General features: G+C 39.8%; 2 protein-coding genes across 5 annotated transcripts; one reads left to right on the top strand and one right to left on the bottom strand.

The window, feature by feature from the left end:
- The first annotated feature begins 101 nt into the window (after positions 1–101).
- rida (reactive intermediate imine deaminase A homolog) lies at positions 102–4,905 on the top strand. Of its 2 annotated transcripts, none has more exons than XM_042012390.1 (6): positions 102–256; positions 1,369–1,474; positions 1,576–1,630; positions 1,740–1,808; positions 4,116–4,171; positions 4,477–4,905. In XM_042012390.1, the coding sequence occupies exons 1-6, from the start codon at positions 192–194 to the stop codon at positions 4,531–4,533; spliced, it is 408 nt and encodes a 135-aa protein (XP_041868324.1). In that variant the 5' UTR covers positions 102–191; the 3' UTR covers positions 4,534–4,905. The 2 variants fall into 2 exon arrangements, with proteins under 2 accessions (XP_041868324.1, XP_041868325.1); XM_042012391.1 differs by lacking the exon at positions 102–256 and adding an exon at positions 425–568.
- Positions 4,085–15,309, bottom strand: si:dkey-284p5.3 (uncharacterized protein LOC557830 homolog). Of its 3 annotated transcripts, none has more exons than XM_042012387.1 (5): positions 15,236–15,309; positions 11,860–12,033; positions 9,444–9,716; positions 5,664–5,711; positions 4,085–5,577 (listed from the first exon to the last, which is right to left on the bottom strand). In XM_042012387.1, the coding sequence occupies exons 2-5, from the start codon at positions 11,948–11,950 to the stop codon at positions 5,564–5,566; spliced, it is 426 nt and encodes a 141-aa protein (XP_041868321.1). In that variant the 5' UTR covers positions 11,951–12,033; positions 15,236–15,309; the 3' UTR covers positions 4,085–5,563. The 3 variants fall into 3 exon arrangements, with proteins under 3 accessions (XP_041868321.1, XP_041868323.1, XP_041868322.1); XM_042012389.1 differs by lacking the exon at positions 15,236–15,309 and adding an exon at positions 12,122–12,306; XM_042012388.1 differs by lacking the exon at positions 15,236–15,309 and having other exon boundaries at positions 11,860–12,111.
- Positions 15,310–15,885: the final 576 nt, after the last annotated feature.

Raw genomic sequence — 15,885 nt, 5'->3', positions numbered from 1 at the left:
TACCGTAATTCGCCTACTCTATGCGCAATGAATTTCTGCTAAACTCTATTTCTTCGCTAGAAACGCACTTGTTGCGCGTTTGGTGTCTATATTACGGTAAATGTTTTACTGCTGCAAGTGTTCTTGTACAGCTACTTGATTCACCCAAAGCTCATTTGAAGTGAACTCAGAAAATAAGAACAACCGCAAACATGTCTGCACTCAACAAAAAGATCATTCACACCACATCAGCTCCGGCTGCCATCGGTCCATACAGGTAAGCCAACTTTGATATCAGGAACATGCATAATTTGACGTCCGTTTATAGCAGCGTGTTACTGCGGGAACATGAATGAATGAACGAAGGAACGAATGAAAAGGACCGTCTGATGTTTGATCAGGGGCGGACTTTTCCGTTCAGTGAACTTACCTGCTTGACTTTGCTCCCTAAAAGTTGAACTTTGAGGGAACAGAGGAAGCATAGCAGAGCAGAAAAATCTCAGAAACACACAGGAGACTTTAAAATGGAATCAGTTAATCGGAAAATCATTCACACAACAAAGGCTCCCGTTAGACAGGGAATATACAGGTAAGGATTTATGCCCTCCTTATTGGATCTATATAAAGTAGCGAGGAAAAAAATTAATACGTTTGTTTTTGTAGTCATTTGATTAAATTTTTTTAAATAACAGAAGTGATTCAGAGTCACAAATAAGTTTGACAAATGTTATTTTAGTTTAATTCAGGCTGTACAGGATAAACTGAGGGGTGTTCCTGCTCTGGCCAATCCACTGTCAGTGGGTGGAGTGATTACAGACTAAATGAACTCTTTGTATTCAAAGAAGCTGTCTTGCTATTTCAGTTTATGATTGGTGCTTATCTGATTTTGTCATAAGCTGGTTTCTCACATTTCTTGCTTTAACTCCTGTGCAGTTAACCACATGTTGATGGTCCCGTTTTCCCAGCTCTTCCTCATTGTCAAGCCTTGATGATGTTGGAAACTCTCAAATAAAGTTTCTTCTAAAGTCTTTACTTGAACAAATGCACAAAAGACAAAAGTATAGGTAGTTTTACTGAACAATCAATTATCAAAACCTCTTTTGATGTGCCAATTTTGTGCATTCTAACAAAAAACAAACACCCTCTTTTGTTTCTAAGAATTTACATCAGCACAGCAGTAATAGATTATTATTATTATTATTATTATCATTATTGTAGTAGTTTTTCCTAAAAGGTCAAAATTTCAGATTGAAAGATGGTATATTCTCTTTTTGTACAACTGTAAATGCTATGTATGTAAATATTCTCTGCTCAAATGTTGCTTTCTTCACATTAATTTAAAGTGTCTAAATTTCTGTTTTCATGTGTTTTTACCCTCGTCATCCTCAGCCAGGCGGTGGTGGTGGACAGAACCATGTATATCTCAGGCCAGGTGGGACTGGATGTGGCCTCTGGTCAGCTGGTGGATGGGGGAGTGAAAGCTCAGGCCAACAAGGTGACATTAAAAACACAAAAAAACAGTAGTCCGAGTTTGGAAAAAGAAATTAAAATTATAAAATTAAACCTTATCATTAATTCTTTGCTCTTCTTCATCAGGCTCTGGCCAATATGGGGGAGATCCTTAAATCTGCTGGCTGTGATTACAATAATGGTGAAAGTTCACTGCTATTGGGCTGTTCAGCCACTTGGCTTCTTATATCCCTTACATATTTAAGCATATTTGGTCCAAATTCCCTAACTCTTTTCTTCTTTTATTTCAGTGGTGAAAACCACTGTGCTGCTCAAGGATATAAACGACTTCAACTGCGTCAATGAGGTCTACAAGCAATGTAAGCCACAACTGGATTGTTTTGTTGCAAGCTCCAAAAAGGAAAAAGTGTGACATTTAGATCACATCAGTCATCAGTGTTTACACCGTGCAGCGTAGTGTTCCTTTGAACTACAGATTAGTTAATAATTAAAAGCGCTCCAGTTAACCACACTGTAACGAAAAGGATGAAAAGTTACTTTATCACGCATGGTGATGACACTACAGTTTATTTTGAGCCATTTGCACACACTTCACACTATTTAGCTGTTACAAATGCTCATCAGAGGACCCAACTGTATTTATCTGCAGGTGAAAATAGCTCCAAACAAAATCTTACTCTGTGTCTGTTCATGTAGGCTTTGATTTAAAAAAAAGGAATTTTTTTACTTAAATTTTAAAGTTTTTAAAAACTAGTACAGCTGACTAAAGATAAAAGAATTATAGCAAGGGCTGCATAATGGGCAGCATTTTGGTATGTTATTCAGTGCACAGAACAGCTCCCACCTAGTGATTCAAAGCAGATTTAACTGGAAAATAAGTCTCATTATTCAGAACATATACAGTATCATGCTCCATCATAGTTCTTTCTCAAAATCCAACCACTGAAACACTGTGAAATGTTAATAACAGCACAATTCAATAATGTGTCATTCATTTATGCCACCAAGTGCTTGTTTATTTAGCATGAATCTTTTGTTGCGTAATTTCAGGAAAAATCCTATTTTTCAGTTTCAGCATCTGGTAGTTTCTTTTTTAAAATGACTTACGTTGCATATCTTTTTTTATTTACATTTTGACACCATGCCTTACGAGGAGACATGGCTGTATATGAAGCAGCCACACGGGGGCAGTTTTTAGCCACTACGAAGCTAATATAAGTCGTCTGGCTACTAAACAAATCACTTTACCTTATTTATCCTAATACAGGCCTTATTGTGGTGCTCCGAAATGTAAGATACTTTTGGGTAGTAACACAGTATTGCTTTGTGTTACTCTGGAGGTAACTGTGCAGAGGTAGGAAATATGTTATTAAGTGTGTGGGTAAGTATCCTTGAGCAAAGCCCATAGGTCCCACCCCAATTCCTGTCCCTGCCCCTTCACCTCTGTTTTTCATTCCTGTAGTTAGAGTAGGTGAGTATTTTTTTTTCTGATCAAGGAGTAACGATCATTTAACTATCCAAATGGCCCCAAATACCCCAACTGAAGGGTGAGATGAACACTACTGCTCGCTGCCCCGAAAGGAAAGGGGCACCTTACTCCTGCTAAATGAAGGGTATAAGCAGTGGGTCTGACCTTTGGAAGGAAAGCCTGTGTTACTGTAAAGGAAGGAGGAACTAAAACAAATAAAGCATATATATATTTTTTTTAAAGCATCAGTCTAATTTAGTTTACATATTCCAGCATATATGGAGCATTTAATGTGCTTAATTGCAACCATAACCATAATATCTTTAAAGTATGACCTTCTCAGTTTTGTACCAAATCTATCAATAAATTTTAATTAAAAGACTAGATCAACTTATTCATATTCTGATCAAAAAGCAACTGTCAGGTTCAGCAGTCAGCTGACGCATCAGCCCTTCCTCTGCTGTGAGTTTGGGCTTTTCCTCCTGGATCAACAACAGTCAGGTGTAATGGAAGCTGCAGAGTCCAGTGGTTTGTAAGTGGACACCACTGCGCAGGCACACAGATGTAACCCAACCTTTCCAAGCAAGCATTGCTGCTCCGGGCATCGACTCCAGCTACAAGCCTGAGCTCCCACTTCCCTCCAGGCGTTACTCAACCCAATAAACCAGGGTCAGAGAGTTTCCCTAACCCTGGTGAGAGGAAGAGGACAACATCTGTTCAACTGGTAGTTTAATAAATATAAATATCACCTGTAACAGTGAAAAACAGTGACACATGTAAAATTATGAGCTCATTTTAGACAGCTTTGACCTCTTATTGGAAAACCCATGCTTTAAAACACGTTGAGATTAATAAAGTCCTTTTTTTAATTTTATAAAAGGTCTTTTAAGCCATTATTGTTGGCTTTCTTTGTCAGTGTTAACAAATCCTTATTTTATCAACAAGCAATGAGCCATCAGTGTTTGACTTCACCTGTTTTGTTAAATAATCCTAAACTAGCTACATTTCCTTTTATTATTCCCATATAATGCAGTCTTTAAATCCCTGTCCTGACTCAAACAGGTTAAATACCCAGAACTCCCCATCAAAGAAAGCCTCTTGGAAAATATTTGGTTGCTTTCTCTTCAAGCACTTGGTACATATTCATTTGAATCTTGCTGTTTTTGAATTATTATACTCAAAACGTTTTTCCCTCCAGTTTTCAGCAGTAACTTCCCTGCAAGAGCTGCCTACCAGGTCGCTGCTCTCCCTAGAGTAAGTAAAAACAAAACCTCAGCGCACTCGTTCATCAATGCTGTTCATTTTCCATCCACCAGCTATTCATCACTAGCAGAGCCGACATAAATGCTGCACTATTTCTCATATTGTAGGTCCATAAAGTAGTCTACATAGAGTAATGTCAAGTTTAAGTAAGGGTCAGGTGATGTTGTTATGGTTTAAATTTCTGTCACATTTTCTTTGATGTGACAGAAATGTTTGTATGAGATCATTTTTTAATGCATCATTTTTCACATTACCCCCGTTCCCATGTCCTCAATGTCTCATCCTTCTTTCCTCAGGGTGGACTGGTGGAAATCGAGGCAGTCGCCGTTCTCGGACCTCTCTCCGACTCCTGACTAGCTGACCACATCACAAACAAGCTGTAGCTTAAGCATCAAATGTCCTTGTAGTTGTACTGTTGAGGTGTCATTGTACTCCCAGATAAGACGGTGGCTCTCTGACTGCACTGCTGAACAATATTTACAAGCTACTTTAAAACTTTTATCCTCTAGAACAGACTTAATGCTTTGTGGCTTGTAAATAGTTTTACATCTAATCAGTCTTACATTAAGCTAAATTTAACAGTGAAGCAAGACTGTGTCTTAACAACTGGTTTAACATATTTTGGTAACGTTCAAGACTGGAGCCGTTTCTGCTCTATCTTCTAGTTTCTTCCAGATAAACAGCTGCTCCAAACTCACTAATAAACTGCTTATTCACCTTAAAAATTCACACTGGCATTCATCCATAAGAAAGGCCATCTAATAGATTTAAATTTTAAGGCTGCATCTTTTTTTCTTTTTTTTGTTTTACAGTTCACAGCTTATTACAATCATGACACATCAGAAATGTATGAATTAAATCAACTGGACAGCACTTATTACGCCTTCAGTGGAGTAGCTTCATTACAAACATGGTCCTGAAATCAAAGCCTGCTACCTAAAAAGGAGATCATTCATTAGTCAAATAAACTTTGGCTTTGGTTTTCACTGAAATATGGTTTTGTGGTAAAGCAGAACAGATTCTTACAGTATCTTAAAGTCAGACAGTTGTGGTGTTAATACAAATTTCTATACAGATAATAAATAGAATTATCATGTAAATTAAACTCTTAAATTATGTTCTCTGAAAATGAAGATTCGCTAAGTGCTATTGAGCTTCATCTATTTACAATAGAAAATGAAGCCGTACACTATTAAGAAGGAGAAAAAGGCACAGTGGTGACTGAGGACCCTGACTGAAAGTGGTCATCACAGGGTCAGCATCTTGGCAACAAGGTGATGTCTTTCACACATACACACACATTTGGGCAAACTTTCACTCATGCATAAAGACAGGGTACAACTCTTCCACCAAATTCATCTATGAAGTCAAGCTAGTCACGGTTCACTCGCTGGGAGCTGGAAACAGAAAGAGGGGAAAGATGTTGGCGGGGCATAAATATTGTCCTGTGGATGATGTGGTGATAAAATACAGCTGTGCTCACCTGGTGCTTCTTCTGCTTTGGGCTCCGAGTCAGTCGCTGCTGTGGCCTCTATAGAGACAGAATCGTACATGTGAGGAAAACTAATCATTTCGGCTACACACACACACACACACACATCCATGGGGAGAACATGCAAACTCCACACAAAAGGATCCCTGTTTGAACCCTTCTAACTCACCTTCCTTTTTAGGTAAATAAAACCTGAATCATTTGTTTTGTGGATACTGAACTTGATCTAAAGTAAAGAGGGGTTGACTTACAGTGTTGACTCGGTATGCAAACACAGGTGTTTCTGCTGAATCACTCTATTTTGTTTTCTTTTCGCGTGTCACATTGTTGTTGGTACCTCAGTGGCGGTAGCACCAATAGTTTTGTAGTGCACTGAACTCCCTGTTAGCTGCCTGCTCATGAGTTTAACATTATCCATTATCACATGGAGCAGCATATATGTGATGTGAACCCCACACATCGTATCACCATATTTTAAGACACACTATTATGTTGTTTTCATTTGCATCAAAGTTCCCTTCCAAAAGAAGCTTTTTAACAGTAAATCTGTGAAATCTCAACATAATTTATTCAATTTCCTGCTTCATATCTAAGACTTGTGACAAAGTTTACAACAAATGACTCTTAAAACCTACTCCTAACTGACTCAAAGGTGGATGAGCTGCTCTGTGCATTCAGCTTAGTGACACTTGACCCCACTGTCTCCACTGGCTGTGAAATGGATGACATTGTGAAAGCCCTATATGTGTCGGCATGCTCTAGTTTCCTTTTACAGGCTCAGTTTGCACTTTAATGATACCACGGTGACAACAAAGTGACAACACACACACACTGCATGCGAAACAGGGCTGTGGTCAAGCTTGAACTGAGGATGAGTCAAGTTGAATGCCAAAGGGGGTCAAGATCAAATGAGAAAACATGAGGAATTTGTTACATTAGGTGAATATTCTAGAGAAAAACTACTTTGATGTGACTACACCAACTCAGTGATCAAAATCCATGTTCCACAATCTCTGGTTATGTAAAGTTGTCTGTGTTTGCCAGAGCATATTTGTTGAACTGTTACTTGATTAGATACTTGGCCAGTTGGAGCAGCCGTGTTTAGGTGGGTCTCTAATCTGTGGCTGCTACTCTTTTTTCATTATCTTGCAGTCTGAAGGCTGTAAGAAGGAGCAAGGCTGCAGAGGAGCTTTGTGTTCGTTCATAAGTGTTCTTGAAATTCCCAAAGTATTCTCCCAAAATACCAACCACTAAAAACAGAAACTCAATAAAAGTCTGGAAAAGCAAAAACATTTACCATCTTTTAAATCTTTACAAAAGTAATCCCAGTAGTAAGCTATTAAACAAGTCTAACCCGGCTCCTGATTGCCAGCATGATGCATCCCTTCATATATGGATCTTCTTCAGGTATTAAAATAGTGACCAACTACTGTCTGATGCAAAAATGATGCAGTGAGAATTTTACTATATTGTTTACTCTAACCTATATGAAACTTATACTTTTTGTCCCCCTTCTGGGTAGAGCTTAGCTTAGTTCCCATATCTGAATTCCAGAAATCCTCCCCACTTCTCTACTACAGGTACTACACTCACTATATGTACATACACAGCAATATTCCCACTATTCGCATTATTCTAAATAACATGTGGTCACAATGATTATGTTTACGTGAGTTGCCAATAAGATATCATATTTATTTTTTTTACCTGTTCCAGAACATAGCTGTATGCCCTTATGTTCTTCTATGCCATTGCAATATTTACACTTATAAAAATCCTTGATTATACTCAAATCTTTTTAAACATAGAGAATTACTCTAGTTTTGCATCTCACTCTAAAAGTGTACCTTTTTAAAAAAAAAAAAAATCACAGCCTTTCTGCGCTGCAACACAATTTTTTGTAGTATTTCTTACCAAGATTCCCTTTGACAGAAACAATCAGCCCTATTTAAGAAAAAAAGGCCAAAACAAGCAATTGAATTCTTATAAAATAAACCAATACGCAATGTAAAGCAGCAGAGTGCTCAACCAAATGCAGAGTACCTCAACAGGAAGTTACATTGCATTTAAGGTGTACAACATAATGTAAGATCGGCATACTCCTCATAGCTTCGTTTGTTTATTGCTTACTCCACATATGACCTAATTTGGGTTAAAATTTGATTGCAAAACTATACTGAATCATTGTTGTACATGTAAACATACCCAATGGCATCTATTGTTATTACAATACAGAGCCTTAATATGAATTAATTTCATTCTTGTTGCTAATGTGCACCATGCTTTTGGTTTACTTCTGATCCAATAAAACTCTGTATAATCTCCCTTTATGCTCAGAGTCATAACATAACCTTGCCAACTATTGCATATCTCCTTACCAGCCTGTATTATTACACTGGAAGACACTATGCAAATGATAAAGGGGAAAGTTAAGAGCTGATCTTATGGACCTTTTGGCTGAGTGTAATTTGCAACATGAAGCACAAACCCGACAAATATGCTGCACAGCACAGTGTTTGCAGCTTACCGTGAAGCACCTCTATGTACAGATCATTAGGAGGCTTCACGATCACTTCACAAACATGGAGTGCTGTCTAGAAATTTACAGCAGACATTATGTGTGTACTCACTAATGCTGTAAATGATGCTGTAGAGGTTCTTCAAAGGCACACTGTATATTTAGTTTTAAATGTTTACACTTACATGCATCCTGACTATATTTGACAAACAAAATATAATATCTAATATCTTTTTCCTTTATAAAGCATTGCTACTTCAGTGGTGAGTTGATTCTGACCCAGCGGCTTAAAAAATAATAAGGAGCAGCTACTAGGCCTGAAATGTTACTAAAATAATGTCATTTTGTTGAGGCTGCAGCTTCATCAGGAGATAGATCTTTATCAACCATCTATTCATGCACAACTGTCTCATCCCAACCTCAGTGAAAAGACTTTTCTATGAGTTCAAACAAGCGTTGCATTAAATAAAATTGCAGTCATTGTTTTTTGATCCAGTAAACTAAACACAATCTAAACATAAAACATGGAAGCAGATGCTTTCAAACAAACAAAATAATTTGAGGTGTGACTTAGAAACACATTCCTGTGGCCACCCCGGTGTGTTCATTAAAAGCCAGGGTCATGTCTGTGTGTTTTGGATACCGACTGGTTACTGCCATTGCATAGGGACTGGGGAGGGGTCTGGGGAAAGGCAAAAGGGTCATTATGCACCTGGGCAAAATGTGGCATTACACTGCTCAGGTTACTGCTGGCTAGTGGAAAAAAATGCACATTCTTTGTCTTTTCATCACTGGTACACTGTGTGCATCGTGGTGATCTTTTTCACCAATTCCAAGAGCAACTCTCCAAACTTGACGGTTCTAGGAGAACAAAGAAGAACTTTCACATCTTTATCTGCTTTATAACTGTGAAGCCAGTCTGATCTTTGTCAAAAGGCTGTCACTAGTCACTCTGTTGAGGGATATTTGCATGCAGCATAATTTGCTTTGAAAATAAAGGATGCAAGTAAAGCAACTTCTTTAGGGCAAGAGTTCAGCTGAAAACTCATTTGTTTTAGAGACAGAGTAAGGCGATTTATATTAAAAGAGTCAGAACAATTAAAACCAAATCCACAGTTGGGGTGTTTTTCTGCAGCCCAATCAACCAAAATATATGTTGCTTGTTAATTTGAGATCTACTTTTGTTTTGTGAATAAGGCTCTAATAATTCCCCAAATATCTCAGTGTTTCTGCTTTTTCTGACTTTAACACACCTTGCTCTGGAGCTGCAGCTTCTGAGGAACTGGCTGCTGTTTCAGCAGGGCTGTCTGCTGCTGGTGCATCTGCTGGTGCTTCTGCCTCTGCCGGGGGGCTGGCTGCTGAAGGAGGAGACCCCTCCTCTGCTGGTGGGCTTGCAAAGGTGTTATCTGCAGATGCGGCAGCTACAGCCGGCTCTCCGTCCAGCTTAGCATCACTGCCTTCAGCAGGTGTCTGGTCTGGAATAGTTTCACTGTCCTCAGCTATGTTTCCATTCTCACTGGCCACCCCTGTTAGAAATGTACATGAGCACATTACTAACACATTACAGCAGTTTACAGGCAATACATAAAACAAAAATTTTAAAAAATGTGGCACAACCAGAATCAAGAGAGAAGATTTAGTTTAATTTCTCAAGCTGTGGTGTACTGGATTGTTTATACCACATAAAGTTATGCAAAAGTCTCCCATTTAAACCCATGGATATTTCACAAGTCAGACTCAAAGTCAGTGGCTGAACTTTGAGTCATGGTGGTTACTTGGTGACTACATGCCCACACAAACATGAAAACAGATCAACAAGCATTTCAGCTTTGTTCTTTCCTTCCGGGTGCTTAATGTTCCTGTTTCCTGAAGGAAGACTACAGATATGATTTAATCTAAAACCAGAGGAACGAATTAAATTATGAGCAGTCCTCATTACCTTAAAACACAGACTGGACCTTTTTATTTATTACATTTTGATGATGAAAAAATATAAACTGCATGAATTTATGGTGCATTGACATGTTTATATTTAAAAATAATTACCAATATATTGCTTACGGCTACATTTGAGGCTAATGTGAAGATGGGAGTCTGCAGAGTATATAAAACTAAACCCTGTGACCACTAGACCATTTTCAAGAGTGACAAGGATGTGTGAAAATCCCAGTAAAGCTAAAACATATTTTATCAATTTCTCCTCCAGTTGTCTGAAAAAAATATGAGCTGCTGATGTATTTTTGGATAGAAAGCACAAAAATAGGCTTAAAAGAGACCTCCATTTACACATTAATAGAACCATAAAGAGTTAATCTTTCTAAGAATTTTTGTTAAGAAACATTAACAGCCTAAGCAACACAGTTCACAGCTCTACGAGCAGGTTGCTGTGTTTCACTTCCCTCTACATTCTTTTTGAGAGAAGAATTTGCATTGCAGTTATTTGCATGGAAGTCTTAACTATGAAATAAAAATAGTTTTGGAGCTACTTTCAGTTATTCTGAAAGCAGAGGCGATGTCATTAAGGCTGTAAAGACCCAAATCTAACAAATTTCTATCTGACCTCTAAGACAATGATAACAAGAAGACAGGAATGCTGTTCAGTGTCATTCAGCTGATAAACTGAGTGTCTGAAGCTCCGTCACCATCAGCCAACAAGAAACCTTTAGGAGGATATCGCTTTTTCTGCCAGGGATCGGAGACAAAAGCTTTTCTTTTTAATTTTTTTATGGTTACTTGTTTCATTCTATCTTTTTGACAATACTAAGCTGGCATGTTGGTGTGCACTTTAATAAAACTGGCTCCGAGGTGGTCCAACTTAGTGAATCTTTCACTTTCTTACTATGCGAGCAGTGTTGAGCTGGTTATGCTCCAAAGTTACACTTAATTAATTCAAACAGAAACTTTTCCCTCACATTTATATTTTAACAAGATCAATTGAATGAGGTTTTTTTTTTTTATCATGAAACATGTGCTGGTTTGCACTACAATTAGGCCATCTCTGACCCCACTACAACAAATACGTGTCCAAAGCAGCTTCTCCATTTCCTATTGAAATTGTAGACTGTCACTAAATCTGCTTTCATGTCCCTCTCAGGGAGGACAGAGCCAGAAACCACTGTTAAATAATGACAATAAACTTTCTAATCCTGTCACCACGGATATGTGAGTCATTAAAAGTGAAGAGAATCGTGCACCTTGGGGAATACACTGGCAGAAATTTGCATTCAGACTTGTGATGTCCTTATCCTATTTTCAACTGAATTAGATATATGATGCAACTCTATATGGAAACAGCAGACTTCTAACATGACACCACTGCCATTGTGGAGGCTATTTTAAGCATTGGTTAAATTAACTCTAAGAAATCCTTATATTACTACGTTTGATTAATAGGAGAAAATAATTTTAGAGAGAAAAAATGTTTGTTTGCTTTTTAAGCTATTAATGGAACCACAGGATTTATTCCTGGGTGAGAAATTATTCCAGTAACGTCATGACAGCATATCACCTGAAAGTAATTGATTATGGAGGCTAGTTTGGCCAGGTAATTTATACTTGTATTAAGTGCCTTCTGCAGCTCCCCCACTTTCAGAACATTTTATCACGTGAGCATTTTGAGAACACTGTTTTTTGTTTGTTTTGCAAGCGTGGTGTTTTGTATTGCCTCACCGGTGGTGCTGGCTCCGTTGCTCTCATCAGGTTTTGCACTGGGTCGAGTCGTATCTACCGCTGAAGTCTGAGAGCTGGTGGAGCATCCCATCCTTCCTGGCCTGAGTTCATAGAGGAATGAATGAGTTCACAGGGAAGAAGTGCGGAGGGCTGTCGTGCTGATGACGACGCACGCTGGAAGAGACACAAAAGTTACTCGTCAAATTCCTCCGGTCACAGGCGGAGTTGCGTCTACTTCCTTAAAGAAATAGGTTGATCCTACAGGCGCTGTAGAGTTTCTAAATGGCTGGGCGGGCATGTACGTGACACCTTTTTGTGTGTATGTGTGTACTGTTACTTACTTGGGCTGTTTCCATGAGGATGAGCGGGGATAGAAATTCATTATTCAGTCAGGGTGCCACCTGTGGAGGCGGCGAAAGTGAACAGTTTAATCGAAATGCACTCGAGCAAAGGTGTTTTTTTTCAGTGAACTGAACCAGCCCCTGTAAAAACTATAGGCTAGCTTTGAACTTTTTTTTTTTTCTTTTTAAAGCTACTTTTAGAGCCTGTGGAAAAATATCATGATGTCTTTTCCTTTCATACAAAATATTTAAAATGGACAGTTCTTCAGGCTTTCTGACATTTAACATAACTGTCAAAAACCAACCCCTTGCTATTTAACACCAAAAAGAAAAAAGTATACAAAGGCCCCTAACTTGAAGGGTGGAATTGTGTTTTCCTGACACATAACTCAGCTTAGCCAAGTAACCTATTTTAAATTGTATTCTTAGGTACTTTGTGAAAAGCGGTTAGTGATAAAGACACCAATTGTTCTCATTCCTCATCATGTGCATATTTTATTGACATAAAATAGTGTTTTTGCACTAACACTGATTTCCAAAGGACTATTTGTGCATCTCTGCAGAGTCCTCATCCACTTTTAAAAGCAAGCTAAAGACTCAGTTGTTTAAGGAGCATTTCCCCACTTAGCTTAACTCTTCTACTCAACAGAATAAATTAGAAAGATTTGTCCATATTATCCACAACAGAAACATTTTATCTTTTAATACACTCTCATCACAATAGGAGACAACAGCAACAGATTCTTGGAATATCAACAACTCAAATCCATAATACACACAAAATTCCCCCTTCACCAAACAGACCTGGAACTTCCTCCAATGGTAGCAGATTTTATGGACCTCTGTACCCCAAAATTACTTTAAAAAAAATGGGAGATAAATTTATCCATCAATCCTAGTCAACCATTTTGGCTACAAATACGTTTTAATGCTTTTAATATGACAAACAGCCCAAATTTACAACTCATGCAATACAAAGTCCTCCATAGAACGCATTACACGGGACAAAGGATGTTCAAGATGGGTCTTAATCACTCAGATAACTGCACATAGTGCACAGGTAACACAGCAGATGATTACTTACACGCTTTATGGCTTTGTGCACCAGTCCAGAAGTTCTGGAATAAGGTTTGTGAGGATTTATCAACATGGGTTAGATGTAACATTCCTGCATGTCCTTAACTTTTACTGGGTGACCTAAGTGACATCAATATAGACACTAACAAAGTACACATGGTCCTCACGGCCTTATGTATCGCAAAGAAAACTATTCTAGTGAACTGGAAGTCTAAAGACAATCTAAATATTAACCAGTACAGAAATCTCCTGTTGGATCACATCTGCATCGGCATCCATTAAACATCAATCAGTTAACTCTCAGTCTCCGTGGAGCCTGCTGATTAGTCACATCACATAGTGGGAAGGGGTGCTGAGGTCTAGTCATTCCATGGGGGTTGGGGGCGGGGCTGGCTGGGGGGTCTTGGGGGTCCATCGGCCTTGGCTGTTTCTCTGGGTCGGTGGTCGAGAGGGTCATTAGGTGGGAGACTGTGTGTCTGACCGGATCCAGGGCCTTGGTGGCCTGGGAGGTGGTGCTCCCTGGGGGCGGGCCGGGAGGCAACTGGGGATCCGGGGCTGTTGGGGGACTGGCCTGGGGCTGGGTGGCCGGGTTGCTGTGGTGGGGGCTGGGTGGGGGGAATGGGTAAGGGAAGGGGTAAAGAGGGTTTTTTTGGGGGAGAGTAAAGTGGATATGGGGGGGGGGGGGGGGGGGGGGGGCCTGCAGACATGTTTTTGTCCCTGGGGCCTTGGTGTTGGGTTGGCGTGGCCCACGGTGGTTTTGCCTGGGGCGAACGGACCCCGTCGGGTTCCTGGGCGGGGCTCTGCTGGGGGAAATGGGTGGCCCTTGAACCTGTGAGGTGCCTGCCCTCCATACGGCCCGCACCCGGCGCCCGCTGGGCCTGCTCACCATCACCCTGGGCTACCCGGTGCCCCTGCCCCATCGTGCCGGGGGGCTCTGGTCTGGGGCCCCCTCTGCTCTGGTCTGAGTGGGCTGCTGCTCTGTCTGCTTTGGCTGTCCTGGGCTTGGTGCTCCGAGATCCCGCTTCCCCCATCCCCTGCTGATGCTTCGGGGTGCAGCGTGATCACAACCCCCTTGCAAGCACACATTTCTTCCTTGTTGCATGGCCACACACCAATTTCACACATGCATGCTCACAAATGTGCTCGTCTCTCCATCCGCTTCTGACTAGATGTTGCTGATGTTTGTGTGCAGGTATGTTTGATGACTATTGTGGTTTTTCATATCATCATTATCCTATTTTAATTTATGTATCATGTAGTACTGTGGTAGTTTACATTGTTTTTTGTGATGTGTTTTAGGCAGACTAGACAACTGTTATTTCCACATTTTAATCCTGTCCTTTTCTCCCTTTTTTTCTCTCTTCCTCTATCTCCCTGTCAAGTTCGGCAATGACATATAAAGACTAAAGAAAATAAGATTACGATAAAAATAATAAAAATATCAAGGGCAGCCATGTATAAACCATGTCTCACCTTGGTAGGGCAAATCTGTCAAGCAAAATATGGCACACAGGCCACCGTTCTGTATGTTAGGATGCTGGACAGGACAGGGTAAAAAAAAAAAAAAAAAAAAGAAGGATTTTTCCAGCTCTTTGGCTCAACCAAGTACTGAATAAGCTGTGCGCACTTAAGCCCAAGATGAAATTTTGTGATGAATTCGTGATCTTGTATTTAAACAAAATGACTTACACAAAAAAAATGTCCCACCTTGTTTGAACTCTTGCTTGTGTTATTCTTACTCTCAAATGTAAGTTGCTTTGGATAAAAGCATCTGCTAAATGACTATAGAATAGAATAGAATGTAGAATAGGTATTTGCGCAGCAGTGATAAAAGTCCTACAACAGCATCACCCAAAGTAAACACCTGTTAATAAAATAGATCATTGGCTGTTTGTTTGACAAGTTTTTCTTAGCTTTTTTCCTGGTCAGCGCCCCCATCAGAACTTTTCTAGACCCACCTCTGCGTAGCTGAAATATAAATCGTTTCTACAGCTACATCCTTTCGTCGGCCACTGTGTTAGAGAAGGTCCTGTCACATATTTACTTTGGGGTTAATGTGTGACGCTGTGAACCAACCATGAACCACTAGTTTCCTCCTTCTCAGCTGAACAATAAACAAACGCCAGAGGGAAAAGCAGATCATCTGATCATGACAGCCGTCGCTGCACAGGGACGTTCAGAGATCCACTAGAGCAGACACGGTGCAAAATGCTGCTGGGCTGTCGCAAGTTTTAAAAACAATGCAGGAAAAGTGCATACATGGAACCCTCTCACCGGGAAAAGAGTGTTTGTTAAAACACTGCCATTCTCCAGATATCTGTGTATATATATATATATATATATATATATATATACATAAATACATATCTATCTTTTTTTTCGTCTTCTTCTTCTTTCGACTTTTTCCTCACAGGGGTCGCCACAGCGAATAATCCGCTCCCATCTGACCTGGTTTTGAAGTTGTAGAATGTATGTGTACATACATTTGGCACATGTTTTACGCTGGATGCCCTTCCTGACACAACCCTCTACGTTTATCCGGGCTTGGGACCGGCCCTCAGAGAGTACTGGCTAGTGCTCCCCTTGGGGCTGCAGATGGGTATTGAAC

The sequence above is a fragment of the Melanotaenia boesemani genome, chromosome 17 (genome assembly GCF_017639745.1).
Source record: "Melanotaenia boesemani isolate fMelBoe1 chromosome 17, fMelBoe1.pri, whole genome shotgun sequence".
NCBI lineage: Eukaryota > Metazoa > Chordata > Actinopteri > Atheriniformes > Melanotaeniidae > Melanotaenia > Melanotaenia boesemani.
The sequence above is the reverse complement of the archived record's forward strand: the minus strand, read 5'-3'. Positions and strand labels throughout refer to the sequence as shown.

Coding starts and splice junctions, on each gene's coding strand:
- si:dkey-284p5.3 (XM_042012387.1), bottom strand. CDS start 11,950: ATGGGATGCTCCACCAGCTCTCAGACTTCAGCGGTAGATACGACTCGA. Junction 9,717..11,859: donor CAACGGAGCCAGCACCACCG/GTGAGGCAATAC, acceptor CATTTCTAACAG/GGGTGGCCAGTGAGAATGGA. Junction 5,712..9,443: donor AGCTGCAGCTCCAGAGCAAG/GTGTGTTAAAGT, acceptor CTGTCTCTATAG/AGGCCACAGCAGCGACTGAC.
- rida (XM_042012390.1), top strand. CDS start 192: ATGTCTGCACTCAACAAAAAGATCATTCACACCACATCAGCTCCGGCT. Junction 1,475..1,575: donor TGAAAGCTCAGGCCAACAAG/GTGACATTAAAA, acceptor CTTCTTCATCAG/GCTCTGGCCAATATGGGGGA. Junction 4,172..4,476: donor AGGTCGCTGCTCTCCCTAGA/GTAAGTAAAAAC, acceptor TTCTTTCCTCAG/GGTGGACTGGTGGAAATCGA.